General features: G+C 46.0%; 3 protein-coding genes and 1 pseudogene across 6 annotated transcripts; 1 reads left to right on the top strand and 3 right to left on the bottom strand.

Moving 5' to 3' along the window:
• Positions 1-1,338: 1,338 nt before the first annotated feature.
• On the bottom strand, positions 1,339-17,293 carry DDX25 (DEAD-box helicase 25). 2 transcript variants are annotated; one of them, XM_066639377.1, is made up of 12 exons: positions 17,257-17,293; positions 13,683-13,743; positions 12,172-12,243; positions 11,834-11,969; positions 10,948-11,040; positions 9,653-9,755; positions 5,901-6,015; positions 5,472-5,649; positions 4,602-4,839; positions 3,494-3,656; positions 3,166-3,354; positions 1,339-1,468 (listed from the first exon to the last, which is right to left on the bottom strand). In XM_066639377.1, the coding sequence occupies exons 3-12, from the start codon at positions 12,209-12,211 to the stop codon at positions 1,407-1,409; spliced, it is 1,317 nt and encodes a 438-aa protein (XP_066495474.1). In that variant the 5' UTR covers positions 12,212-12,243; positions 13,683-13,743; positions 17,257-17,293; the 3' UTR covers positions 1,339-1,406. The 2 variants fall into 2 exon arrangements, with proteins under 2 accessions (XP_066495474.1, XP_066495473.1); XM_066639376.1 differs by lacking the exon at positions 17,257-17,293 and adding an exon at positions 17,137-17,225.
• Positions 1,825-1,941, bottom strand: LOC136662637 (5S ribosomal RNA; annotated as a pseudogene).
• Positions 17,294-17,340: 47 nt separating the features above from the next.
• PUS3 (pseudouridine synthase 3) lies at positions 17,341-23,982 on the top strand. 2 transcript variants are annotated; one of them, XM_066639430.1, is made up of 5 exons: positions 17,341-17,383; positions 20,852-21,243; positions 21,817-22,382; positions 23,193-23,383; positions 23,529-23,982. In XM_066639430.1, the coding sequence occupies exons 2-5, from the start codon at positions 20,863-20,865 to the stop codon at positions 23,840-23,842; spliced, it is 1,452 nt and encodes a 483-aa protein (XP_066495527.1). In that variant the 5' UTR covers positions 17,341-17,383; positions 20,852-20,862; the 3' UTR covers positions 23,843-23,982. The 2 variants fall into 2 exon arrangements, with proteins under 2 accessions (XP_066495527.1, XP_066495525.1); XM_066639428.1 differs by lacking the exon at positions 17,341-17,383 and adding an exon at positions 17,393-17,527.
• HYLS1 (HYLS1 centriolar and ciliogenesis associated) lies at positions 18,705-26,128 on the bottom strand. Of its 2 annotated transcripts, XM_066639431.1 has the most exons (3): positions 25,819-26,128; positions 20,370-20,432; positions 18,705-19,914 (listed from the first exon to the last, which is right to left on the bottom strand). In XM_066639431.1, the coding sequence occupies exon 3, from the start codon at positions 19,883-19,885 to the stop codon at positions 19,016-19,018; it is 870 nt and encodes a 289-aa protein (XP_066495528.1). In that variant the 5' UTR covers positions 19,886-19,914; positions 20,370-20,432; positions 25,819-26,128; the 3' UTR covers positions 18,705-19,015. The 2 variants fall into 2 exon arrangements, with proteins under 2 accessions (XP_066495528.1, XP_066495529.1); XM_066639432.1 differs by lacking the exon at positions 20,370-20,432.
• Positions 26,129-26,199: the final 71 nt, after the last annotated feature.

Genomic DNA, 26,199 nt, shown 5'->3' with positions numbered 1-26,199 from the left:
CAATGCCCAGGGAAAAGCAGAGAACACATGGAGACTATAAAAGGCCTTGCTCTGTCTGCAGCTCGCCTCTGGCAGTCGCGAGCCAGCATAGGCTCCAACAGTGTCCGATGGGTCAGAGGCTCACTGGAGACTGGGGGCTCCCTGCAGGTCAGATTGGGGGTCCTTGAGGGCTGCAAATGGACCTCAGGCTGGGTTTTGCCCACCCCTGCCCTAAGGTGTTGTGATGCACACTTTGGGAACCCCTGCCTTACAGGATTGTTGTAAGGACACCAAAATAATACATATGAAGCCCTTTGAACCCTCTGAGAAGGCTATATAAAATGTCATGCATAGCTATACAATGTGTCATTACAAGCTAAAAACAAAAGCTTGAATACACAAGAGGATGTGTGTATTTCACTTCAGCTAGGGAATTCGATGGCTGAATTTCTTTCGGGGGAAAAAGTGTAGCTTTAGCTACCAGCATGTTGTGTTTTTTTTTAAAGCACTGTGTGGGCTTCTGTGGATATGACATTTCGCTACTACACAAGTATCAGAAAATGTCCAGTGTGCAACTTTGCATAAAAATAGCATCGAAAAGAGGAGGCTCACTCTATACATACTGCAGAATGAGGTATAGAACCCCAGCATGGAAGTGCTGCCCTGTTTCAGACTGCAAATGAGGAAGCTCTTTTAATGCTTCTCTTGGTGACAGTCAACTTGCAATTAAAATAAAATAGAACACCAGAGAGAATTATCCCAGGCCAGCCTCCTCCTTTCCCCCTGGCTTTTACATTAGCAAGGTGTTTTTCCCAGAAGGGAGCACTCCAAAATGGGAATTCTCACTTGCAGCATGAAACAGTTTCTCCAGAAAGTCCTACTATCTGTGAAAGCCCTGATAGCCAGTGTGGAAATAGGATATTGTATCTTCATCTTGGACATAATTTTCCATAATGCAGTCACTGACATCTAGAGGCTGATGGTTAAAATTACTAGTGGTAATCTTAACATTTCTCTTGAAATTGTTTAATTCTATCCCTTTGGCTGAGCCATGACTGAGCCCCAGAAGGCTGGTGCAGACCATGTGTCCTTCAGATCACTCTTTTGCCACTTCATAACAAAAGAACATACATCGATACAGCCATAACCATGACAGCGACAACATGCTTTAGTTAGAAATCAAGAAAGGCTACTCTACAGACAGCAGTTTGAGCTTCAGGGATGGTTCTACCAATTGTGCCAGTTGGTAAGATACGCTGTAACAGTTGACAGAAGCAAAAGAGAGTGAAAGGCAATCATAAAAAGATATGGGTTTGTTTTGCTTTTTTAATTATGACAAAACTGAAGGCAACTTTTCACAGAATAATATTTAACAAAAAAAAAAAAAAACCACAGCTCTCTGCCACAAGTTAGAAAACTAGGAGACTTCAGTCTTCAATTTTCTCCAGCTCGTCCATGTCTTCTGGATCAAGGCGTTTAATGGTGGTCTCTGAAAGGAGGAGAGGAAATCAGTTTCCAGTTTTTTCCAGGAAAACAGTTTTTGTTTTTTTAAGTGGGAGGAGAAAAGGATGAAGGTTTCAGGATTCCCAAGTCACTGGTTAGCAACATGACTGTTTTAAGCCTTGCCTTCCTCTCCCTTCCACAAACAGGAAGATTTTCTTTTACATAGGTGTCACCTACCTGCTGCAAGGTATACCACATGCCAATTTTCTATGTTTGAATTAGATTCTGTACTCTTTGAAGGCAGGGAAATGTCTACAGCAGACCCTTAAGGCAACTGCAAACTAGTGTCTCGGTCACAGAATTGGTTGTTGGCAACCTTCAGTCTCGAAAGACTATGGTATAAGCCTACAGCACCCGGTATTCCCAGGCGGTCTCCCATCCAAGTACTAACCAGGCCTGACCCTGCTTAGCTTCCAAGATCAGATGAGATCAGGCATGTGCAGGGTAACAGTTGCTGGGTCACAAACCTTTGGAAATCATCCTTCTGTATAGTGGGTAGCATTTCTCTCCCTTTCTGTCTCACACAGGGAGGGGATGCCCCTTATAAGGTGGTGCACCCGTCATCTACGTGCCCCTTATAAGATGATGCACACATCATCTACAATCAAAGTATGCATCTTCATTTAAAAAAAAAGGCTTTAACTACATGCAGAAGTTATGAGACCTGGGCTGCAATCCTAACCACTCTGAACAAAATAGGACTTACTTCTGAGTAGACCTGGTAAGGATTGTGCCCCTAATTAACTAACAGATTGATTAAATGAGTTTGAATCAACCAAGGAACAGACTTGACTTTAAGTACATCCTTAACAGTTTAACTCATTTCTGCCCAGTCTACAAGGGTACATATTTGATCCCTGTTGCATATATGCAACATTGAGCAGAAATGGCTTAAAGCAGGAAGTGGACCGAAAGTGGTCTTTTAAATGCCCAAACAGCCATGGGGTGGTGTTCTAATATGGGAGCACAAAGTGCTGTGAGAGGGGTTCTAATGCTTCCTCCTTCTGATATTTTAAAGGCAACTTAAAAGGAACAGCATGATGAACCCAATCTATTTTTTTTTTTTTGTAATTGGCTTGAATCTCACCTCTGTCCTGAACTCACACACAGTGACCTTAGGCAGCCTGCCCCCTCTCAGCCTCAGTCTTCTTCATCTACAGTATGGGGATAATCAGCACTGGTGTCAGGTTGCTGGGGGGCCCTTAGACCCGAGCGAGCCTCTATGGAACCCTTTTGCTCCCTGATGATATACTACTGCCACCTGTGTGCAGACTTTGTGGGTCCTTGGTACCTGCTCAACCTGGTCAATGCTCAACCTGGCCAACCCAACACCACCACTGGGGTTAATTATACTTACTTAGCTGACAGCACTGTCAAGGCAAGGAACGCAACTAACTTTGCGTGCTCAAAAATGCTATGCAAGTGCGAAGTATTATTATATTAGCTTAGATCAGATGAGCGGTTCTCAAACTGTGTACAATGGTGCCCTTGGGCACTGCAGTGAACTCACAGGGTGTTGCGGAATGTCCCCAGTGGCCTCTTCTTTCCAGCTCTCCCTGTTGACTGCACCATCATGCAATCTTGCGCAATTCAAGACGGTGGTGCCCAGGAGAGCGGGGCTTCATGATGGCACCAAGTTTGGGACTGGCTGGATTAGATTATTATGAAGAATTCCATACTCACGGAAGTAGTCTTGAATTGAGAACAGAAGCGGCAAGTTACGCTTTTCGACCATGTTGAACGCCAGGCCCCTCTTCCCAAAGCGGCCTGTTCGACCGATGCGGTGCAGATACGTGTCAAAGTCGACCGTCTTCATGGCATTGGTAGGCAGGCTGAAGTTGACCACGATCGTCACCTGTTGCACATCAATGCCTGCAAAACAACCCACATACACACACACACACACACACACGAATGAAACAGAAAGGTCATTACTTGCTGCCCAAGCACCAGCATGACAAGAGAAAGAGGACTGGCAACTCATTGGGCTTTGGTGCACTGGAACTGGTACCTCGAGCACAGACGTTAGTCGTGATGAGGACTTTGTCTTTCCCGTCACGGAACTGCTGGATCACCATGGCCCGCTCTTCAACCGTCAACTCCCCACTCAAGAGGGAGACTTGGTGCCCGTCGTTGGTTAGTGCACTGAAAAGCCACCTGGCATTCAGACGGGTCTAACGAAGGAATGTACGAAACAATGCAGGGAAGGTTATGGCGATGGCACCACCAAAAGGTGCCCTGGTTATATCTTGGTAGGCAGAATGTTGGCTTATTCCTCCTACGCTGCATTCCCTATTGTGACTATGTCAACACAGGCATGTCTACACCACAGACTTAAACCAGATTAAATGTCTCCTTGGGTGAAGGCTCTGTTGGCTGGGTATGAGACCCTGCCTCTCACTCAAGCCCTCCAAGCGTGCCAGGGGGCAGGGCTGACATCAGGTTCCTGGAGGTTCTGGGGACAAAGCCTATGTGGGGTCCCCTTAAACAGCCCTCCCACACAGCTCAGTGTATTGGGTACCATCACCAATATTGAGCATTCAGGTGCCGGTCTGGCTGGGGGAGCATTCCGATGGGCATGGGTCCTTGGACAGGGCCTGAACTGGGGCCTTCTGACACCAACCCTGCCAGAAGAGGGGGGGACAACAGCAATGGTGGCAGTAGCGACCAAGAATAGCTGGCTAGTAAGAGAAACTGACAGTTGTGGACTCTGCCAATAAGATTGTTAGCACACACACACACACCCAAAAAACTCAGCCCTGATTTAGCATGTCACACTGCTACAAGTGAAGCCTTTGTGGTAGCAAGCAGTTCAGTCCTTTCCAGGGGTTAGAAGTCAGCAAAGGTAACCTCCTCTGCCTAGACAGGGATGGTAGTGAGAGTTAAAGAAGGGGTCTATGGAAGAGTATTCTCAAGAGAGAAGGACCCCAACTGAGAGACTGCCCCAGCCTTCCCCAGCTACCTTAGCACCAGGGAATCAATTCCATCCCACCTGCCACAATTGTGATCCCAGCTCTTCACTCTCTCTCTCTCTCTCTCTCTCTCTCACACACACACACCCATTCTGGAGTATCTTTTGGCCCCTTCCAAGCTTGCCATGTGCCCCAGTAGGTCTTTACCTGGCAGAAGATGATCGCCTGGCCAACTGTGATGCTGCCGTAGATGTTGCACAGGGCTTTGTACTTTGCTTCCTTGTTCTCACACTCAAAGTAGTACTGCCTGATGTTGTTGAGGGTCAGCTCCTCGCGCTGGAGCTTAATGATGTTGGGGTCAGGAACGATGCGCTGGGCAAAGTGCAGCACAGAGTCCTCGAAGGTTGCTGAAAAGAGGAGCATCTGGCAACTGTGGGGTAAAGTTCTGAAAAAAGAACAGGAGGTTCCATTCTATGGGGCTTGCTGCACATTTGAATTTTGAACCCCAAATCAACCTGACCTTTGACTTACTCTCCACCAGGGACTTACTCTCGAGCCTGCAACTGGTAGAGGCTGGTTTGGTGGGTGCCAGGGACGGGGCCTTTTCAGTGGTAGCTCCAGTTTATGAAAGATTACACAATCCACCCCAAAGATTAGAAAAAGGAAGCAGGAACAGAGCAAGAGAGGAAGTGCAAGGAGAGTGGTGGACCACAGACACTCTAGCCCACCCATTCCTTCTACACTCTGTTCTTGGCACAGTGCCAGATAAGGGGAACAGCATTTGGCAGGCCACCTCAGGCAACGGGCGATCTTGGGCTGGCCTTGCACAGAGCAACATGTGCATGCAGGGAAAACACTGAAGCAGCCTTTTGATTACACTGGAAGCCACCTGCACAGAGAAATTGTTCCTAAGAACCCTGTGCCTAAGTAAGAAATTGACTGCAAAGCGAGACCCCATCGGTGCAGGTCAGGGTTTCAAGAAACCTTCTTGCTGTCTCCCTAACAGTGCTGAGCTCACCCAGACACGGATTCCGCAGTCACAGCTTCAAAAGTCACCCAAGAAGGAAACGCATTTACCTCTGAACCCGGACACACTGGTCTGAAAAATTCTGCTTGTCAATCATGACATCTGCTTCATCCAGCACAAACACCCGAATGCTGTTCACATCCAGGAGCTTCAGCTTGAAACACCAATCCAGGACGGTCCCTGGAGTTCCAATGATGATCTGGTCATGTATTACAGTCCCTCTTGGAACTGGGAGACAGAGGGCAGAAAGAGATCAGTTGTATTTATGTTGTCAAAGCTGTGCTGGACACACTAAGCAAAGTCTGGGTGGTAGCAAAGCAAAATCTATTCCCCCCCCCCCCCCCCACTACCAAGACAGAAGCCTTGAAAAAAAGACTTTTTCGGTAACAGAGGGAAAAACCCAGGGATTTTAATGCAGAAAGAGTAGCCTGGAGATCAAACAATGAACAGACGTCTAAAAAAAAAAATCAGACTCTCACCTCTGTTTCCCCTCACAGCATACATAACCCTGACGTTGACGCAAAACCGTCCCATCAGCTCGACTACTTGTCCGGTTTGCAAAGCCAGTTCGTAGGTGGGAGCCAAACAGAGGCACTTTGGGAAGAGGGAGCAAAGAGGGAAAGAAACTCAGGTGAAGCAAAAACCACAGGTAGCCGAGTGGGTTCGCTGGAAAACTAACCCAAACAGCCAGTCTGTTGATACCTTTATCAAGACCAAAGTGACACAAGAATGTTAGCGACAAGCTTCAAGCTCTTTATTTGAAGTGCAGAAGTCACATGGGCTTAAACTGGAGCAAGTTTCTTAAACACATCCACATGTTACGTCTTGATCTCCAAAATGGCCAGGCATTGACTGGTACACATTGAAATAAATCGGGTCAGCTCTAGCAGGGTGCAGCGTAACACAAGTTGTTTTGGGCAGCAAATTCAGAGCCTCCCTCCCTGCTTGCTCCCTTATGCTACAACCGGCGACACCACAAAAGCACCAGCACCACTCTAGTCAGTCCAACTCTATAAGTGGTACAACTCCAGCCCAACTCTGAGTAGAAATCCCTCTTCCTCTTTCCTATAGTGAAGAGCAGAGGTGGTGCAACCGAACAGCTCGTTAAAGGAATGGGGATGAATGTAAATATGTAATAGGGAGGGAGAAAGCACTGGATGCTCTCTGACCCGAGCTGGCCTCAGCTGTAAAAATTATAGTCCGTGTATATTTTTCCCCTGCAGCCATTTAGGCCCATCAGATTCCCAGGGCATGAAATATACCTGAGGGGAGAAAAAAAATACAACTGCTGGAAAATAGTTTCATTGTGATTGTTGACCATGACATAGATTCTTTAGAAGCAGCAACACTCTTGAGGCATAAGCAGTTAGCATGCTGGGACTTAAATGTGGAGACCTGGGTTCAAATCCCTGCAGAGCCACAAACTTTACTGGGCTGGTTCCAACCTGTCAACCTCACCCCCTTCAGAGTTGTGAAGAAGGGTGGGGGGCTCATGGACACCACTCCGTTCCTTAGAAAGCTCTCTTTTAAAATAAATTTTGTATGTCTGCATTCTCTACATTATGTAGCAACAGAGGTGTTAAGTGTGTAGGAAGTGTCCCCAAGTCCAGGCCTGTGAAGGAGAAAAATCCTCAGAAGTGACAGATCTGCTAGAAAGCAAACAAGATGGTTCGGCCCGATAAGAAGGCACAAAACTGACAAGATCACTGCTGAAGTTCTCCAACAGGCTCGCTGAACAGATTGGAAAACTCACATCTTTTCTTATACTCTTAGAGGTCTTACTTGCACTCTACAAATGAGAAGAAAACAGTTCCCTAAGGGTGCAATGTGATCAACTTAATGCTGTTAACCACAGATAAACACCAATAATTAGGTTTATAGCACTTGCAAAGCATACCTTGCAATTTTTACAAAAGCCCATATCAACTGATTCCATTTTTAAATTCTAACCTTCCTCCAATGTGCACAAAATTGCTTCCGCCCCCCCGCTCCTTTTATCCTCACAACAGCCCTGCTAGGTTGATTTAGGCTGGGGGGGGGGAGAGGCTGGCTCAAAAACACCCAAGCAAGCTTCTAGGATGAAAGAGATCTGAACCTGGGCCTCCCAAATCCTGGGACCAAGTGACATTCAATGCATCTGCATGTAATTTCAGGTTAGATGTGCTTGGGTGTAGCAGCTACCCAGGGCCACAATGTGGATCAGGACCGCTGCATAGAAGTAGAGGGTGTTCAACTCCTTGCTTCTGCCCTGTTTGCCAGCTACCAATCGCCTCTCTGGAGAGGCAAGCTAATCCTACAAGTGCCATTGTCGCAAATGGCAGTTTGGGACTTCAACAGCCTTTCTGGAGAGGTGATTTGCAGCAGGAAAACAGTGAGAGGTGGAGAGGGAAAAACAGACTTAAGCCTGCTACTACAAACTATTTAGCATCACATGTTTGCTTGACCCCGGTCTCTCTCTTGGACAATGCTGGGGTGGGAAGGGTGCTTATCTAAGGCCACCTAGCAAGTTCATGGTGGAGGTAACAGGCAAGATTCAGATGGGGAACGGCCCCATTTTTAGCTCATGAAAGCAAAAAATGGAAGGTGGTCACAGCACTTTTTTTTTTTAAGATCATGCAGATGTGCCCCAAACTGGTGCAGTTTCCCTGTATGGTCACTGGACTACAACGGATGCAGTCATAGGATTACATAGCACATCTGAGAAGCATTAGGCTAGGCCAGTGGTTCCCAAACTTTTTCAACTGGCGGCTTCCTTGACCTACAGGGCCATTGGCCACAGCTCCCCATCAGGCCTACAATCCTATGCATTGTATAAGGAGATGGGTTTGGGGTGAGGATTCCGCAGCTCCCCAGTTGGTTCCCATGGCACTCCATGGGTTTGGGAACCACTGAGCAAGGTATTTGCCACTCTGACCACAGCTCCACTAATGCAAGCTAGCGACAAGTACAACAAGCCAGAGAAGCAAGACCCTCTTATTCACAACGTGTGCACATCTCTTCTGCACAAGAACAATACAAGGAGAAACGCTTTGTTACATGGACAATTAATTTGATCTATTAATTTGGAGACAGCAAACTGTAATGGGGGAAAAAAAACAGTAACACTGGCAGAAGGCATTTGAAGTACTGCAGTGCACATTTCATGGGACTCGCCCAACACCTCCCTGTGGTGGCATGTTAAATGTTGCCAACCCATCACCATGTCCGATACACTAAACTTATCCGGCGGTTCACCAAACTCTACAGCCCTTCCTCCTCGTGCTCCCTGGTTTTGAAGTCAGAAACAGACATGAAAAGTATGGAAGAGAAGAGAGCGCCAACAGACGCTCTAGCTCACCCCTGTCCCATCCCACCTTTTCAAATACAGGGCGAGCGGAAGGAGGAAGAGTGACTGAGACAACTGCTTCAGTTGGCCTCATGGATGGGTCAACCCTAAAATTTCATAACCAAAATCTGATTCTCCTTTGCCTCTAGGGAAAGAGGTGAATCAAATAATTCGTTCTAAAAATGGTGAACATATGAAAACAAGAAAAAATGGTGTTACTTTTTGAAAACCTTAAGGCAGTGCTTCTCAAACTGTGGGTTGGAACTCACTAGGTGGGTTGCAAGCCAATTTCAGGTGGGTTCCCATTCATTTCTGTGTGTATTTTATTTTTATTATGTTAGACTCGATGCAACCATGCTATGTGACTGCATTTGGGGAAATATGATAGATCTGTTCTTTAAACAAGCTACTATGTCTATGCTTCTAACAATGATAGCCAATGGGGGCTTACTCCTGGGTAAGTGTGGGTAGGATTGCAGCCTTTGGGATGTTGGGGATTTATTTTTTTAATAGATCACCAGCTGCTTGGGAGGGTTAGGAGTGTTCTTCTTATTTTAAATAAATCTTTGACTGTATGCTTATTGTAAAAATTTAATTTACTTCTTAATTTGATTTTGTTGTATGTGGGGCGTTAAAAATTTTCCTGCTTGATGGTGTCACTTCTGGCCATAACATCATTACCAGGCTGATGACATTACTTCCGGTGGGTCCCAACAGACTATTATTCTAAAAGGTGGGTCCTGCTGTAAAATATTTGAGACCTACTGCCTTAAGGCAAGACTTCTAAAATAAAACCAATACTTTTTTAACCAGTAAAAAAGTAAAACACAGAGTCTTAACTGGTACTATCAAACTGCAGACAGCCCCCACATCAGAGAAACATGAGTCTTATTTTGGATATTTTACCTGTGGAAATCTGTCATCTGGGTTTACTCTGCTCAGCATAGCCAGAACAAAGGCGGCAGTTTTGCCTGTCCCTGACTGGCTTTGGGCTATAAGGTTTTGAGGTCTGAAATACAGAATTGAGTTGCAATTAACACAACAGATGATCAGGGTTAGAGGAGAGAAGGGTGTGAGAATTAAGAAGAGTCCTAGATCGGAAGGGGAGTGGAGTAACAAAGACAGAGAGTACTGCCAATGGAAGCAGCATCACAGAGACACTAAACTGAGGCTGCAATCCTATACATGCTTACTTGGATGTCCTACTGAACCGACCAGACTTGTGCTCTAAGTGCAACTAAAGGCGCAATCCTAACCAACTTTCCAGCACTGACTTAGCCGCAATGCAGCCCCAAGGTAAGGTAACAAACATGCCCTTACCTTGAGGATGCCCCCTTGACTGCCTCCCCACTGCAGGACGCAGTGCACGCCACACTGGCACAGCTATGTCAGTGCTGGAAAGTTGCGCCCTAAGACAAGGATTGCGCCCTAAGACAAGTAGAGAAAAGCAAATTCGAAGGAAATGAAAGTGTTTGGGATGAGGGGAAGAAAACAGCACAAAACAACAGGGGGAGAATCCAAACATAGCACAGAGGAACCCGAGAGACAAAACAGACACAAAATCTCTCTTCTTTTTTTTTACCCCACCCCACAAGCCTCTTCCACTTTCATCCACTGCAAGGCTCTCAGTTATCTGGCATCAGTCTGATGATATCTGGCTCAGTCAAATAGCAGAGGACCAGAGAGCAGATCACACATAAGGACATCAGCCCCCACCCCCCAAAAAACGCAGAGGTACACGTAACAGGATAATTGATGAACAGTCACACAAGCAGACACTGTACATAGATACGTAATTAATATCACAACTGTTTTGACCCTCAGAGAAGAACGAACAGCATAAGTATTTCAAAGGCAGTTGCTAAACAGGGCTGAAGAAGCTGACAGGAAGCTTTCTGCAACATAAAGATTTCCATAAGGTTCGAGAATTCAGAATGCAGGAGCAAGAGGACTGTAAACAATGGGGGGAGGGGGACATCCCTTTCTTGAACACCCCTGTGTGCAGACACCCATGCGCTGACAGAGCGGAAAGAGAGCTCAGCAGATTAGGTTCTTTCTCTTTTGCAGAAGTGAAAGGGATTCCCACATGTACAAAAAAACCTGAGAGAAACTGGCTCAACAGTTCAATGAAGACCTCTGAACTATACAGGTGTAGTTTAGAGCGACGGCCTGCGAAGTTCATATCTTTAAGCACAACTCACGGGTCGGCGAGCATCATTGGAAGTGCAGTTTCCTGTATCTTGGATGGTCTGTTGAAGCCCATGGCATAAATACCTTGCAGCAGTTCTTTCTTTCTGTGAAAAGAAGACAGTTTCAGGCAAGCTGCCCGTGTGCCCTGGGAGGAATACTGGGGGAAGCCTGACAGTGCCCTTGAAAGCCAAAGGCTCCCCAGTCTCCATGCGCTGTGGAAGTTTTCAGTGGCCTCTCGAAATAAGCATCGTCACTGCCATACCCTACACATGCCCGATCTTGTCTGATCTTGGAAGCTAAGCAGGGTCAGGCCTGGTTAGTACTTGGATGGGAGACCGCCTGGGAATACCGGGTGCTGTAGGCTTATACCATAGTCTTTCGAGACTGAAGGTTGCCAACCATTGTTAATAGAAGAGGGAACACAAGGGGCACACAGTTATCAAATTCAGTTTCACCCAAAATTAAACCTGTTGGAAGTGAACTGCTATGGTTTGGTCAATCTTTAAATGACAAATAAACCTGGAAATTAGAAGAAAAAAAATCCCTTCTGTTAGTATGGTGCATTTTACCCCAAGGTAAAATTGACAAGGGCAAGAAGCAAGCAAAGAGCAAGGCCACTACCAGTCAACAGGAATTAAAAGTACCAAGTGGGCTAGTCAATGGGAATGCACTGAGAATGAACCTTTGAGGAATGCAGGAAGATCAACTCAGCTCTGGGAGTGATGCAACCAAAAACAGGCAGCAGGAAGGACACAGATTTCCTGGTGGACTTATGTTGGAAGTTAAATCAGCCATGCACTGTTTCCCATTTGGAGAAAGCCAGCCCAGGGCAGCCCCATCAGTACCTGTAGCCATTTACGAACCATATTGAATCTACTTTTGACTCTCGTTACTCACAAGTGCAATTCTTCAAATGTCCGTATGGAGAACAGGGGCGACTTGGGGTCACGCTGCAGAACCTCAACGTGATGATGGGATTCTATGAGAGATCTTCTTATCAACTTGTTTAAGAGGGATGTTTCTGCTAAAGGTACTGTGTGGCACGAAGGCAAAAAAACAACAACAACACAAAATCAGGACATTCACTACTTAGTACGGAGCTGAGTCTTTAAAAAGAACAAGGCTGTGAAATCCACATCGAACTGAGTGGGGATTAAAATAAAAAGACAACCCAGGTTTATGTCCTCCATGAAGAACTAAGCCTAAGTACAGCTCAAAATTATCTGTGAGCCTACCTCTGTCATCGTTGTCATCCTTGTTGTCATCCTTCTCCATATCCAAGTTGTTCTTGCTCCCATAGCTATTCTCTTTTTTAAAAAAAAGTTCAGAATTTTTAGTCACAATCTACAAGCTGATTTTGCAGATAGTTTAAACTAGTATCCCAACAGATAACATAGCTAAGAATCATTCCATGTTGCAACGAAGACATCATGCTGATTAAAAGCTTGGGACAACGCCCAAGAGAAATATAAAACTTTGAATTACGACAAAAAAAGCAAAAGGGGGTTCTCTAAAGACTGGTCATGTTTCTATTTCAGCCTCTGTGCAGCTATGAGAGCTAGGATTGTGTAGGGCTTTGGGAGCTGGACTTAGACCTGGAAGACCCAGGTTCAAATCCTCATTCAGCCATGAAGCTTCCTGGGTGATCATGATCTCTCAGGCTCACCTACCTCACAGGGTTGTTGTGAGGACAAAAAGAGGGAAGGAATAATGTACACCACCCTGAGCTTCTTGGAGAAAGAGTGGTATAAAAATGTAAACATAAAAAAAAAAATGTTGTGGAGGAGTAAAAAAAGTCAGTTAAGAGGAGACAACCATGCCAATGTAAGGCTGAGACTAACACAGCAATGCAATAGTAAACAACAATCCGATATTTTGTTAAATGGTGCAAGATTTGCTTCCACAAGACAAAGAGAGATCCATGGCCGTGATGATTAGGGGAAAGCATTCAGACACCCAGAATGCTCACCATTATGTTTGGCATCAAGAAAAAATTATTTTCCTAGCTTGTCCTCAATAACCTCTAGCAGGAAATCCACCTCTTCTTTCCCCACAGCTGCCACCCACAGTCAACATTTCCATTGAGTTACCGTTCCAAGACCCTATGATCTTTTTCTTGCTTAGTAATAGCCAGTTACCGTTAACTGTACCCCAGCTAGGATATCTTGCCCCAATATACATCACTTTACAACCCCTTTATTAGCCTTGTTTCCCATGCTGTTGCCAATTCAATTGGAGGGCAACCCAACTTGGTTCAGGCTGCAGTCCTATGCAGCAACTGTTACCCTGCACATGCCCAATCTCATCTGATCTCAGAAGCTAAGCGGGGTCAGGCCTGGTTAGTACTCGGATGGGAGACTTCTGTGTCCCAACGACCAGTACTGGCACCAGTTGCTGGGTGCACTGGGGCAAAACCCCACTTCACCAAACCTGGCCATTCTCCTGAAGGCAGTTCCTGGGGGTTCAAGGGACATGCTAGCCAGGTAGACCTTCTGTTGAACCCTCATGTGGATCCCATGATATATGGCACAAAATGAAGGATGTGATGTGCTCTCAACACGACTCACAGTGCAAGCCAAGGCAAATTGGCTCAGAAGCCAGCCTGCTGAGTTCAAAGGGACTTCTACCCAAGTAGGATTGCAGACTGAAGTTTATTAGCACTTACAGTTCAACAATTCAAAGAATAGTATCCAGTAACTAGGTTAGAAAACAAGTACAAACCAGATATAAGGATCACCTTCCTTACCTATAGAGGGAAGCTGCCGAGAAGCCTTGAGGTTCCTCCAAGGGGTGGGCAACTGCAGAGGCTGGAAGAGGGAGAGGAAGTATGACCAAGACGAAGACAAACCTTTTGAGAGACCACAACTCAGCATAGCTGATTAATGATGCAGCAGACACACAAGGAAGAGGTCCCGTGCAGTACAAATGGCTGGCAGGGAGAGGAGAGAGAACAGCTGTTCCTTTTTATTGCATACGCCCCCCCACAGAGTGATTATTTATTGCTAACTCCATTGTGTTGTTTGATAAGATTGTGAGTCCTTTTGGGAGAGGGAACCACCTTATTATTAACATTATTATTATTAACAGTATTTATATACCGCTTTTCAACTAAAAGTTCACAAAGCGGTTCACAGAGAAAAACCAAATAACCAAATGCCTCCCTGTCCCAAAAGGGCTCACAATCTAAAAAGATGCAAATGAATACGAGCAGACAGCCACTAGAACAGACAGTGCTGGGGTGAGGTGGGCCTTCACACTTCTTGTGCTATGCAAACCACTCTCTGAACAAAATGGTCAGAATAGTGTAATAGTTTGGGACTTGGAAGATCCAGGTTCAAACCCCTGCTCAGTCATCACACTTCCTGGGTGACCTTGGGCCAGTCACACTCTCTCAGCCTCACCTACCTCACAGGGTTGTTGGGAGGACAAAAGGAGGGGAGGAATTGGTTACACCACCCAAATTCCTTGGTGGACGGGTGGTATAAAAATGGGGGGAAACCTAAACTTTTCAGCAAAACAAAAATGGTAGGTGCGTGTGGCTGCCATTCTAATACAAATAATAAATTTGTAAACCCCTCCATAAAAGCTGCTATTTACCCCAGGGATAAAAACAGGCAATTTGTCAGTGATGCAAAGCACAGGGAAGGAAGGGTTAACCCTTCTCCTCATGGTCCTGATCAGGCCTCCCCACACCTTCTATTTAAGACAAAGACCAACACAAACAAAAGGGCAAACAACATCATGCTTAATTTAGTCCAAATATTGCAACCCTTTTATTTGGGAATGATCCTCACTGAACTCTGTGGGACTTCCACTTTTTTAATATAGATATAATGTGCGCGCGCGCACACACACACAGGTTGTATAAGTACAACTCTGTGGGTAAGCCTCACTGAGAAAGCACCAGGAGGATCAAAAGGCTATGGAACACCGTAGAATTCCTAGACACCTCAGTTCAGAATAACTGGAGTGCCTTTATAAATTCTCATCCATACACTGTATACGCTTGCTTTATTCTACAGAAATAGCACCTCAGGATAGGGGATACAAAAGGATAAATAAGTAATTTCTGTTGGATCTAGAGAGGCTGCCACACCCCGCTACAGCCTTGGAAATCACAAGTTATAATGTAAACCAGTGGTTCTCAAACTTTTAGCACTGAGACCCACTTTTTAGAATGTGAATCTGTCAGGACACACCAGAAGTGACATCATCTAACAGGAAAATTTTTTAACAATCCTAGGCTGCAATCCTACCCACACTTACCCAGGAGTAAGTCCCATTTATTATCATTGTTAAAAGCATATATATGTAGTCGCCTGTTCAAAGTTCAGATTGTAACATTTCCCCAAATGCAGTCACATACCATGGCAGCATCCAGTCTAATATATTAAAAATAAAATAATGAAATGAAAGGGAACCCACCTGAAATTGGCTCGCGACCCACCTAGTGGGTCCCAACCCACAGTTTGAGAGATACTGCTGTAAACTTTTTAACATTGAGACACTTCAAGCGTGCCTTTAAAAAAGTGAACCACAAAACCTGGGACATGCAGAGTCAATTCCCCATGCATCCATGAAGATCTCTAGATGACCTGGGGCCCAATTCTATCCAACTTTCCAGCGCTGATGCAGTTGTGCCAATGAAGTGGTGGTTGGGGATAGTCACAAAGGCCTCCTCAAGGTAAGGGAACATTTGTTACCTTAACTTGGGGCTGCATCAGAGTTGGAAAGTTGGACAGAAAGTTGGACCAAATTGGTCCCTTGGTCAGTCACTCAACCTCAGTCTGCCTCGCAGGGTTGTGTGAATAAAACAGCAGGACAGAATCGGAGGGAAGGCAGCATAGGAGCACAATAAGGAGAACTTCAAAACTCTCCCCACACTGAGCAAGATCACTGAGCAAACTGGCACTTCTGCCCAATACCCCAAATGCTGTATAAGCCAAACAGGCCCAGCTGGGCAACTGAGATGCTCCCAAAGGCAACAAGAACCTGATCATGCAAGGACACTGAATGCTACCGGCTGGCATCCATCTTTTAAAAAGAAAAACAAACTGGCATTTTGGACTACATGCTGCAGCCTTATACCAAACCGGGACACAACGGTCCTTCGAGGCCAGTACCATCCACAGTAGGACCGGTAGTGGCCATGCAAGGGTTTTAAACAGTGGTTTCCAAACTGGTTTGACTGGTGGCTCCCTTAACCTACTGGGCCATTGCCCGCGGCTCCCCATTAGGGTTACAGTCCTATACATTGTATAGGGTGATGGGTTTTTGGCAAGGATTTTGTGGCTCCCCTGGATGGCTCACAGTTTGGGAACCACTGGTTTTAAGGCTGCAACCTATCCACACTTTCCTGGGAGTAAGCGCCATTGACTATAATGGGGCTTACTTCTGAGCAGACAGGTAGAGGATTGGGCTCTAAGCAAGCACTTAAAGGGGGGCAGGGGGGAGAAGGGAGGAGAGGCCAGAGAGCCTAGTGGGGTGGGGGTGCTAACCCAAGGCGCTAGTCCCTGCATCCCCCTTACTCTGCGAGGCTGGCAAACGACCCCCTTGGAGGGGTCCCCGCCTGGCCCCTCCCGGAGGGGCTTCTGCCTCGGCCACATGGCTCCCCACCGCTCCAGAGCCGGCTCAGAGCACGAGGCGAGCAGCAGCCACCGCTGCAAACGGCGGTTGTTTGGAAAGAGGAGGAAAGCCGGGCTTGGGGTCCTGCAGGGTTGCTATGGAGACGGTCGGGGCTGAGCTGCAAGGCGGCCCTTGGATGTCCTGGGCGTTCTAGAACGCTGGTCCTTCGCCTGGCAACGGGGGATGCAGGGGCGGGGTCTGGTCCTCCATCACCTGCGAGGCTGCAGTCCTCAACGGACCTCTGCATGGGATGGGAGGACACCCAGCCAGCCCTACTCCTAGGAAGCCCCACTGAAGCCACAGCTCTTTGTCCTGCTGGACGTTTAAGCAAAGTAAACCCACAGGTGTGCAAATCTGCAGGTGTGCACAAGTGTGCAAGTCCACAGGCGTGCAAATCCACAGGTGTGCACATCCACAGGTGTGTGGGTAATGCCCGCAATTTTCCCCTTCTCATTCTTGGAAGACCCATCTAGCAGTGGTCATAGAACTTCCATGTTTAGGGGCAGTATATCTGAGCCTTGCATGGTCACCACTCCTGAGGACAAACTCTATGGACCCCCCTTCTGTTTTCTGACCTCCCAGGTGTGCCTGGCTGCTGAAAACAGGATGCTGGACTCGAGAAGTCTAAGGATCCTACACACAAGGCATGTCTATTACGGTGTATCTTTGAAACTTATTTGTCCCTGGAAACTCACTTTCTTTCTAGGACTACATTTCCCCGAAGCCTCTTCTGTGCCATGTGAGGTCAGAGTTTTTTAGGTCATTTCCTGCAAGGGAGCTGGGTGGTTGCACTCGGAAGCCTGGTTCCTTTTGCTGCAAGAGGTAGGTGCAAGGAGACCGTCCACGAGCCTGGGAGCTTTTCATTTGTTGCTCCTCCCTTCAATCCCACTTTTGCAGAATAGAAACATCTGCATAAATCATGTCTATTTCGCAAACTCCCATCTGGATCTCTGGATTGCTTTTAATGTAAGGCTGCAATGCTATGTACGCTTACATGGGCAGCAAGGCTGCAATCCTGTCCACGCTTTCCTGGGAGTAAGACCTATTGGACCTAATGGGACTTACTTCTGAGTAGACACGGATAGGATTGTGCCCTAAGTCCCACTGTGGAAGGTGTCATTGCGTGAACATACATTCTCTGCATGCTTCTTAGGATGTCACCCCCATTGAACATGTTGGGTTTGAATCCGGAGAAAACGTATAGTTGGGCTTATTGGTGCTTAAATGGCATTGGTCTCTCCTCTGTTGAGCAGTTGCCTGTGTTGGTCGCTCAGGTTGGCAGGTCTGCTGCAGCCCTATTTACGTAACAGAAAGTTCTGGTGTTTTGATTTTGATTATACAGGGAGTTTGCTTCAAAAACAGGCAATAAGGTCACTACAGTGTGTGTGTGTGTGTGTGTGTGTGTGTGTGTGTGTGTGTGTGTGTGTGTGAGAGAGAGAGAGAGCAACCGAGTTCAGCATTTTGTCACCCAAGATTCAAGTAATGTTAAACTGAGCAGGGATGAGGGAGGTTTGGGCCCTTGGGAAACTGCACTAAAAGTATGTTCTGCAATGCAGCAAGTTGCTGTTCCTTGTCATTTGGTATAAGCCGTTTGCTTATAATCTAAGATCAAGCATAAAGAAATGTGAAAGGATATGGACTTGCCAGTAGCTCTAAGAGGAAGCTACAAAGCGTATAAGTTTTATGCAAGAAGTAGTAGTAGTCAGCTAACTGTACCCTTACTTAAAATCATATATGGCTATGTTGGTCAGTAAACAGAAAAATCCACCTCCAGTGGCAGGTGATGCTCCAGTTAGGAATGATCAAAAGTAACTAAGTAAAAAAAAAAAAAGGCTAGTTTTGAATTTTACAGAATTCTTTATCAGGCAGAAGATAAGCAAATAGATATGAGGGCAGGGAAAGGGGGGCATGTTGAAAGGTCACCAAAAGTCTGTAGATCATAAAATACAAAATGCAGTTCAGGGTGTTCTTAACATTGAAATTTGTTAGAGGTTCATGCTTAACGACACCATATAACCAGTAACCACTATATCGTATACAGTGGTTATTTTCCGTTCCTAATCCTAAGAAAAAACCCAGAAATAGTAAATGGAGCAATGGGAAAGGATTGTTTTATTTCACAAATTTTTATTTTATTCCACAAATCCAGAAATTAAAACATTTTAAAAAGTGACATCACAATGAAGTTCATTGCTTTAGGAAGTAGTAACAGGTTTAAAAGATCTAGTAATCAAAATAAAGAATATTCCCCTTGAAAGGGGGCTTTGGTTTATCTTCCACCTTGTTTATTATTGGAGAGTATGGATACCATGTGCTTGTATCCAGGGCCGAATGGCATGCGACAGGCCCTTCTGCCTCAGCAAGCATCCCTCAGGAAAAGGAAACTACATAACTTAGCTGCCTGTTCAAAGCAGCTGAATCTCTGGGTGATGCTAAGCTGTAAAGACTGGATTTCTAGGAGGAGTAGGAATTCTTGGGTATGACACCCTTTGCCAGGTCACAGCGTATTCCCCAGCGCAGGGCAGACCGCTTCTTCTCTGTAGGCACCAGGTAGTTGTTGGGACTAAAAACAGGCCGAGCCCTTGCTGGGAACTCTGTCTTATAGAGCATCTGTTCCCGGATACTCCAGCGCACACCTTTCCTGTGATCTTCTCCTGGTAACCTCAGTGATTCCCAGTCATGCTTATGCTCCAAGTAACGGGCGACCCGGTCTGTCTTCATTCGGTTTTGGCTCAGCTGATCTAGCCTTGGTAATATGAAAGATTTTGGGTGGCCAGACATGATCAAGTCCTGCTTGGAGGATGCAGAGCTGCGGCTCTCACTTGTTTTCCAAGAATAAGGAATCTCAGACTCAGGGGAACTAGTTAGCTCACATTCCTCTTCAGACTCCTCAGTCTCTGGTCTGATATTCAGCTTGAACATTCTTTGACCGAGGTCCCTGTACTCAGGGTCACTGGGACTGACAGAGTCTGGTTCACTAATGACAGACTCATCCGTCACCTGTACTTCTCCATCAGGCCTTCGCCTCAGAACCTTCCTTTTCATCACAGGTTTCCTAGCAACACAAAACTCTTCAGGGATCTCGAGTTGCAAGACGGGTTCTGCCTGAATATTCCTGATAGTTGCAGGAAGCCTAGGCTTGGGCATAGAGGCTACAGAGGCTCTTATGTAGGGGTCCAGCTGAGGAGGGATGCGAGGCTGTCTTGGGTTGTCTGCTCCCTGTTCTGCACAAAGGTGGATAAAGGCCATAGCAGCTTCTTTGATCTGGTCTTCACGACTCATTGAGGACCATCGATATCGATCTAGTCCCATCAGTGCTTCCATTACTTCCTACGTTTGTGCAACAACAAATTCTGAAAGGAGAGAGAGAGAGAGAAAGAGATATTGATTATTGCACTGTGTCTAAGCCAGGCATGCATTATGCCTACCCAAAGGAAGCTTTATTGAGTAGTATCATCTTTGAAAAGAACAAAAAACAAAATTAAGCATGTCATTTGCTTGTGTTTCACTTAATCTGGAAACCAAAACAAAATGCTGTGTCCAGCTAGGTTGTGTACCATAAAGAGTAATATTAAAGCATGGTTACCCTTTCTACAGGAGTAACCAGCAGCTTTCAGACTGTAATCTAGGGGTTCCAAAAGCTGTTAGAGATTCCCAATAGATTAGATCAGTGGTTCCCAAACTGGTGGGTCACAACTCACCAATCAGGGAAGCACTTAGGTCTGGGCCCTTAAGGGATGGGGAAGGGGGATTGCAGCAACATGATCCCCAGGATATGCTGGGAAGAGGGGGGGAGTTTCTGTCTTACCTGAAGCCAGCAGTGGGGTCCATGGGGGTGCAGGAGGCCTCACCTCTACAGGACTCCCCAAGTCTGGAAAATAAAGAAAATTGTGATTGGAAACCGGAAATGATTTCTGATCATGATTTTATTTTCCAGGCTTCAGGAGTCCCGTTGAGGTATCCAAAAAACCCCTTTCCCTAGCAGCAGTACAATTCTGGGGATCACATTGCTGCAATCCCTCCCACTCGTGCAAGTCCTCAGGTGGTTCTCTCCTAAGGAGGACTTTGGGAACCACTGCATTAGATTAGTTAGTGCCTGTTTTCATACATTTACTAACTGCTCAATCCTGAAAAGCTATGAAGCCTAAACATGCTATGTGGAAAATAAATGCAGAAGGTTGGGTAACGGATCCCAAATCTGAATACTTCTGCAGTTATTACCGGAAAGATTCTCTCATGCCCTTCTTCTGTAGATAAAATGCTAAGTGCTCATGTTGCTCCTTTTTGTAGGGATTCTCAATATGGCTAAAGATTGTACAGAAACAGAGAAGCTATTGAAGAGGGTCCAGGAACTGGAAGAGACTGTGCAGAGATTACAAGAAAGACTTCTAGAGAGCAAGGAGACCACAGACACAGGAGGCTGCCTTCCAACAACTGGCAAGACTAAGAAGCGTCAGCTACGACCATTTGACTTTAGTGCCTATGGCCGGAGACACGTGGCACTGAAGGTAGCCTACCTGGGCTGGGGATATCAGGGCTTTGCCAGCCAGGAGAACACAAACAATACTATTGAAGAGGAGCTGTTTAAGGCTCTAAGCAAAACTCGACTAGTGGAGAGTCGACAGACATCTAACTATCACCGCTGTGGGCGTACAGACAAGGGAGTTAGTGCCTTTGGACAGGTAAGTGCTGCATGTGTTGAACTACTCAGGAGCCCAAAAACCCTGATTATAGTGTGGAATTAAAGCCTTGTAATTAAACAGACCAAACCTTGAAAAATTCATCTGTACAGTAAGAATTCAAATATCTGTTTACTGAAAACTTAGTCTCCTGCTTTGTTTATCATCCAGCAATTGAGAGAGCTTTAAATTTGTGTTCAATGTATTATTTCAATGAGATTTTATTAAAGTTTACTTTCCACTACAAACAAAATGCTTAGGAAAACTAGTGTTGGATACAGTTACTTTGAATCTATAAGTTATTTAACAAGGGATTTTTTAGTCAATAGTTGGTGAACTAATAGTTTAATACGTCTAAGGGAGTATAATCCAGACTTGGCATCTTTACTGAGATTGACTTAACTTGCAATCCTCAGTTATAGGACAAAGGTTATATAACAAATCAGTTAAGACTCAAAAGATAACTAAGAAACTGCTACAGGGAGTTCCATCTGAAGAGCTTATTAATGGTTGAGTTTTTTAAAAAAAAAATATTGTCTGTCTTCCTTAGAATTTAATAATTCTCAAATGTTTCAGGTTATCTCTTTGGATCTCCGCTCAAACTTTTCAGTAAAGGCAGTAAACGAAGGTGAGAGTACCAAAAAACACAAAGCCAACAGTGCATCTGAGGAGATCTGCTACACCCACATCTTAAATCGGGTGCTCCCGCCTGATATACGCATACTAGCTTGGGCCCCAGTGGATTCCAGCTTCAGTGCTAGATTCAGCTGCCTGAAAAGGACCTATTGCTATTTTTTTCCTTGTGCTGATCTGAATGTCACTCTCATGAATGCTGCGGCTCAGAGATTTGTGGGAACCCATGACTTCCGTAATCTGTGCAAGATGGATGTTGCTAATGGTGTGACCAACTTTGAAAGGACAATCCTTACTGCACAGGTGCGGCCTGTGGATAAACGAGAGGAAATGGAGCAACAAGACCCTTTCCAAATGTATCAGTTTGAAGTGTCGGGCCAGGCATTCCTCTATCACCAGGTCCGCTGCATGATGGCTATCCTTTTCCTGATTGGACACAGGATGGAAAAACCAGAAATTATTGATGAGTTGCTGGATATAGGGAACAACCCAAGGAAACCACAATACAGGTAAGATTTGACAAAGTCGAATAACTGTCAGCCCAATCCTAGCCAGACTTTCCTGGGAGTAAGTAGACATGGGACTTCGGAGTAGACATCCATAAGATTGAGCTCTGTGTTAGCTACCTGAAGAACCAACCCATGAAGATGCCTTGCTATACCAAATCAGACTGTTGGTCCTATGCTCATAGTTACAAACAGGAGCTCTTGTAAATCTTAGGCACAGGCCTTTCCCAGTCCTACCACCTGAAAATCTTTGTAATGGGATTGAAACAGTTTCAATATTGAAATAATATGCCTAACCATTGAATTATGGGCCCTCACCATATACCAGTGGTACTGGAAGGATGAGTACACTTATTGTGGTATCATATCCAACCAAACAGTCTTGCCTATCCAAGTTCCTACCTCAATACATCTATTTCTCCTTGGGATGTTCCAAGCCTGTTCACTAAATGTTAGTAATCTGAATACTGCTTTTAATTCATGGCTGGCTGGTTTTAGGAACAGGTGTCACAAGTGGCAAAGAATCTCTCCAGCACTTCTCCTTGGTTTCTAGTGTACAGCAAAAATCACATCAAGGCCCTATGAAGGAGGGGTGGGGAGGGAAACTAGCTGCTCAATTGGGTTCTTTTGATTCACATCTTCTACTTTTTAGGTTATATCATTGGGTTGAGTGTTATGCAGATGTACAACTGCATGTACATCTCTTGCACATGTCACTTCCAATCTAGCAAGGGATTGCCTGCTTCTGCATATATGTCCTTAACATCCACACAAAGCTAATTTAAATGTTAATGACTTGTCTCTTTTTGGTAGTATGGCAGTGGAATTTCCTCTGGTTCTGTACGACTGCGAGTTTGAAAGCATCCAATGGATCTATGATCGTGAAGTCCAGGAGTTTAATGTCACTCACCTACAGCAGCTTTGGGCCAACCATGCCATTAAAAGTCATATGGTGTACAGCATGTTAAAAGGGCTAGATTTGGCCGAGATACCCCTAAAGACAGGTAGGAGAAATGGGAGTCTGCCATCTTATAGTTTTTACTATTTCTGAGTCAGGCTGGCTTTAGTTCTTAAAACTGCTCCAAGGACAGAATTTGTTAACGTATTAGACATTCTTCTGGCTAGATGACTGCTCTGTTTTGTTTACAGGCTCAAGCAACACTGGTACAGTTCCCTGGAGGGAGCTGAAGCCCCCAATCCACAGCCAAACAAGTGCTTTAATTGAGGGCGTGAAAGCCCGCCACTACAAACCCTTAATGGATCGCCCAAAATGTGAAGATCTGGAGTCTCGCATCAGTCATTTTGTGAAGAGAGGACGCATTGAGCCTCCATGCTTGAAAAAAATTAAGTCCTCTGAAGCAGATGAGCAGCTAGAAATTAAGAGTAGCCAGAGGGATACTGCAGAGGAAGCCGAGGCTGATCCAGGACAAGCTGTAAAGAGGGTGTGCATGAGTGCAGATTGAGGTCTTCAAAGTCTGCTTTGGCTACTTCAATCCACATGCACATACAATGATATCTTTTGGCACTGAAGTACTTCTCCAGGGGTTAAAGAAAAATTAATTTGAAGTATGTTTTAAGCTTTCCACTTTTTAAAAAAGAAATAAATTTTATTACACGATAGTTGAATTGTTTTTAAAATATACCCGTGTTTGTTTTCTATGCATTTAATTCCAAGGACTGCACATGCTCTGCACTCGTAAAACATTCAGTTGTAAGCAAATACAAGGGCCTGACTCACTAGAAGGAAGCTTTCAAGCTTCATCAGGAGTAGCCCTAGATCTGTGTTTCTCAACTAGTCTTACTTGTACCACCAGTGGTACTTGAGGTGGTATCTCCTGGATCGCTGCTGCCTGGCAGCTAGATCAGCAATGCAATGCAATAAGCTGCCATAAGAGGCTTGGCTCGGCAGATAGAGCTCCAGCATGTGCTTTCTACAGAGCTTTTTACGTGCTCTGTCCACCCTGAGCCTTTTACTGGTGTCTTGCGTTGTGCTTGGCTTCCAGTGGTACTTTGAATAGGTCAGTGTTCTTCAACCTTGGAGACGGGACACCAATGGGGGCACAAAGCCTGTTATGGGGTCACGGCAACTTACAGGAATGAAAAATGTTGAAGACTACTTGACTCAAGCACCACCAGGTAAAGGAGGAGGCATCTAGTGCACCCCTTCAGGTACCAGGAGACTGCATCCCTGTCCTGCTCAGGTCCTTAGCAACTATGCTGGAACAGCTTTCACTAGTGCCAGGCTTCATGGTAACTGCCAGACTTTTCTGCTCTCTCTAATAAAAATGTTTGGTTACAACGATCAGCGCTGGATGGGCATTATGGGGGGCAGGGAGTAAGTGGCAACAGGGATAGGTGGTGGGTGAATAGATACGGTCCTGGGAGGGGGACAGGATCAACAGTGAGGTCCCCAATATATATGTATATCATACATACATAAATATGTACATATATACATGGTTTGTGGCCTGGAAAAGGTTGAAGACTACTGCTGTAGGTGGACTATGTGAACTGGTACAGTGGGAGACAAACACTGAGAAATGCTGCCCTAGCTCACTGGTAGAGCCTCAGCTCTGCATGCAGGAAGTCCCAGGTTCAGTCCCCACTGCCAGGACTGGGTCAAGCTCCTGGAGAGGAGCTGCTGCCAGTCAGTGTAGGCTGCAGCACTGACTCAGGTGGTCAAGGGCCAGGCTCAGGCTACAATCCTATTCACACTAACCTGGGAGTAAGCCCCATTGACTATAATAGGACTTATTCCCAAGTAGACATGTATAGGGTCACTCTCAGGGTGAAACTCTATCCACTTACCTGGGAGTAAGCCCCACTGACTATAAAGGGACTTCGGAGTAGACATGTATAGGACCAGGCTCTCAGGCTGCAATCCTATACACACCTGGGAGTAAGCCCCATTGAGTATAATGGGGCTTACACCTGAATAGACAGGCATAGGATTGGGAGGCTGCAATCCTAAATAAACTTACCTGGGAGTAAGTGCTATTGACTATAATGGGACTTACTTCCAAGCAGACACATCAGGCTGCAGTCCTAAACACACTTACCTGGGAGTAAGTCCCATTGACTAGAATTAGGTAAGTTACCTTCTGAGTAGGTAAGTAAAGGCTTCGGCTCTCACACTGCAGTCTTACCTGGGAGTAAGTGCCACTGACCAAAATGGGACTTACTTCTGAGTAGACATGCATAGGATCAGGCTGCAGTCCTAAGCACTTACCTGGGAGTAAGCCAACTGACTGTGAAGGGGCTTACTGCTGAGTAGACAGGCACAGGCCGGGCTGCCAGTCCAGAGCATCCTCCTGTCAGTGATGGAGTGGAGGCTTTCCTGCCCACACAACAAACCTGCGAGGCAGGCTGCGAGAGGATTCGAACCCAGCGCTTCACTCACTCACCCCCCCCCCCGGACTGCGCTTTCGCCCTGCGATACCTGCTCGCGCTCTCCTCAGCTGAGCGTCTTCCAGGCCTCGCGCAACGGCCGTTGTTTAAACCGACAAAAAGGGGCTCGAGCCTCCCCTGCACCGCCCCAACCGCCACCACTCCCATTGGCTGGAGGCGCCGCGGCTCGCCCTCCTATTGGTTCGCCGCTCTTCCTTTTCCCCGCCCTCCGCTTGGTTCTCCACGTTGATAGGCACAGCGGGGCGCGGCCAGTCTCGCGCCGCAATCTGATTGAAGAAAAAGCAGGACCTCGGAAAAAGGGTTTTCCTCACTCTCTCAGGCGGCGTTCCTCCCTGTCTCCGTTGCTGGGGAACGTGGCCTGGGCGCTTTTCATTCGCTGGAAGCCTAGCCAAGCGTCCAATCGGAAGAGGGA

Source organism: Tiliqua scincoides, chromosome 11 (assembly GCF_035046505.1).
Source record: "Tiliqua scincoides isolate rTilSci1 chromosome 11, rTilSci1.hap2, whole genome shotgun sequence".
In the NCBI taxonomy this organism is placed as follows: domain Eukaryota; kingdom Metazoa; phylum Chordata; class Lepidosauria; order Squamata; family Scincidae; genus Tiliqua; species Tiliqua scincoides.
The sequence above is the reverse complement of the archived record's forward strand: the minus strand, read 5'-3'. Positions and strand labels throughout refer to the sequence as shown.

Excerpts from the sequence above, each read along its gene's own strand:
- PUS3 (XM_066639430.1), top strand. The coding sequence starts at position 20,863 with ATGGCTAAAGATTGTACAGAAACAGAGAAGCTATTGAAGAGGGTCCAG. Across the intron at positions 21,244-21,816 it reads GAGTTAGTGCCTTTGGACAG|GTTATCTCTTTGGATCTCCG; the intron begins GTAAGTGCTGCA and ends CAAATGTTTCAG. Across the intron at positions 23,384-23,528 it reads CGAGATACCCCTAAAGACAG|GCTCAAGCAACACTGGTACA; the intron begins GTAGGAGAAATG and ends TTTTGTTTACAG.
- DDX25 (XM_066639377.1), bottom strand. The coding sequence starts at position 12,211 with ATGGAGAAGGATGACAACAAGGATGACAACGATGACAGAG. Across the intron at positions 11,041-11,833 it reads ACATTTGAAGAATTGCACTT|AAAGAAAGAACTGCTGCAAG; the intron begins GTGAGTAACGAG and ends TTCTTTTCACAG. Across the intron at positions 4,840-5,471 it reads CAGTGTGTCCGGGTTCAGAG|AACTTTACCCCACAGTTGCC; the intron begins GTAAATGCGTTT and ends TTCTTTTTTCAG.
- HYLS1 (XM_066639431.1), bottom strand. The coding sequence starts at position 19,885 with ATGGAAGCACTGATGGGACTAGATCGATATCGATGGTCCTCAATGAGT.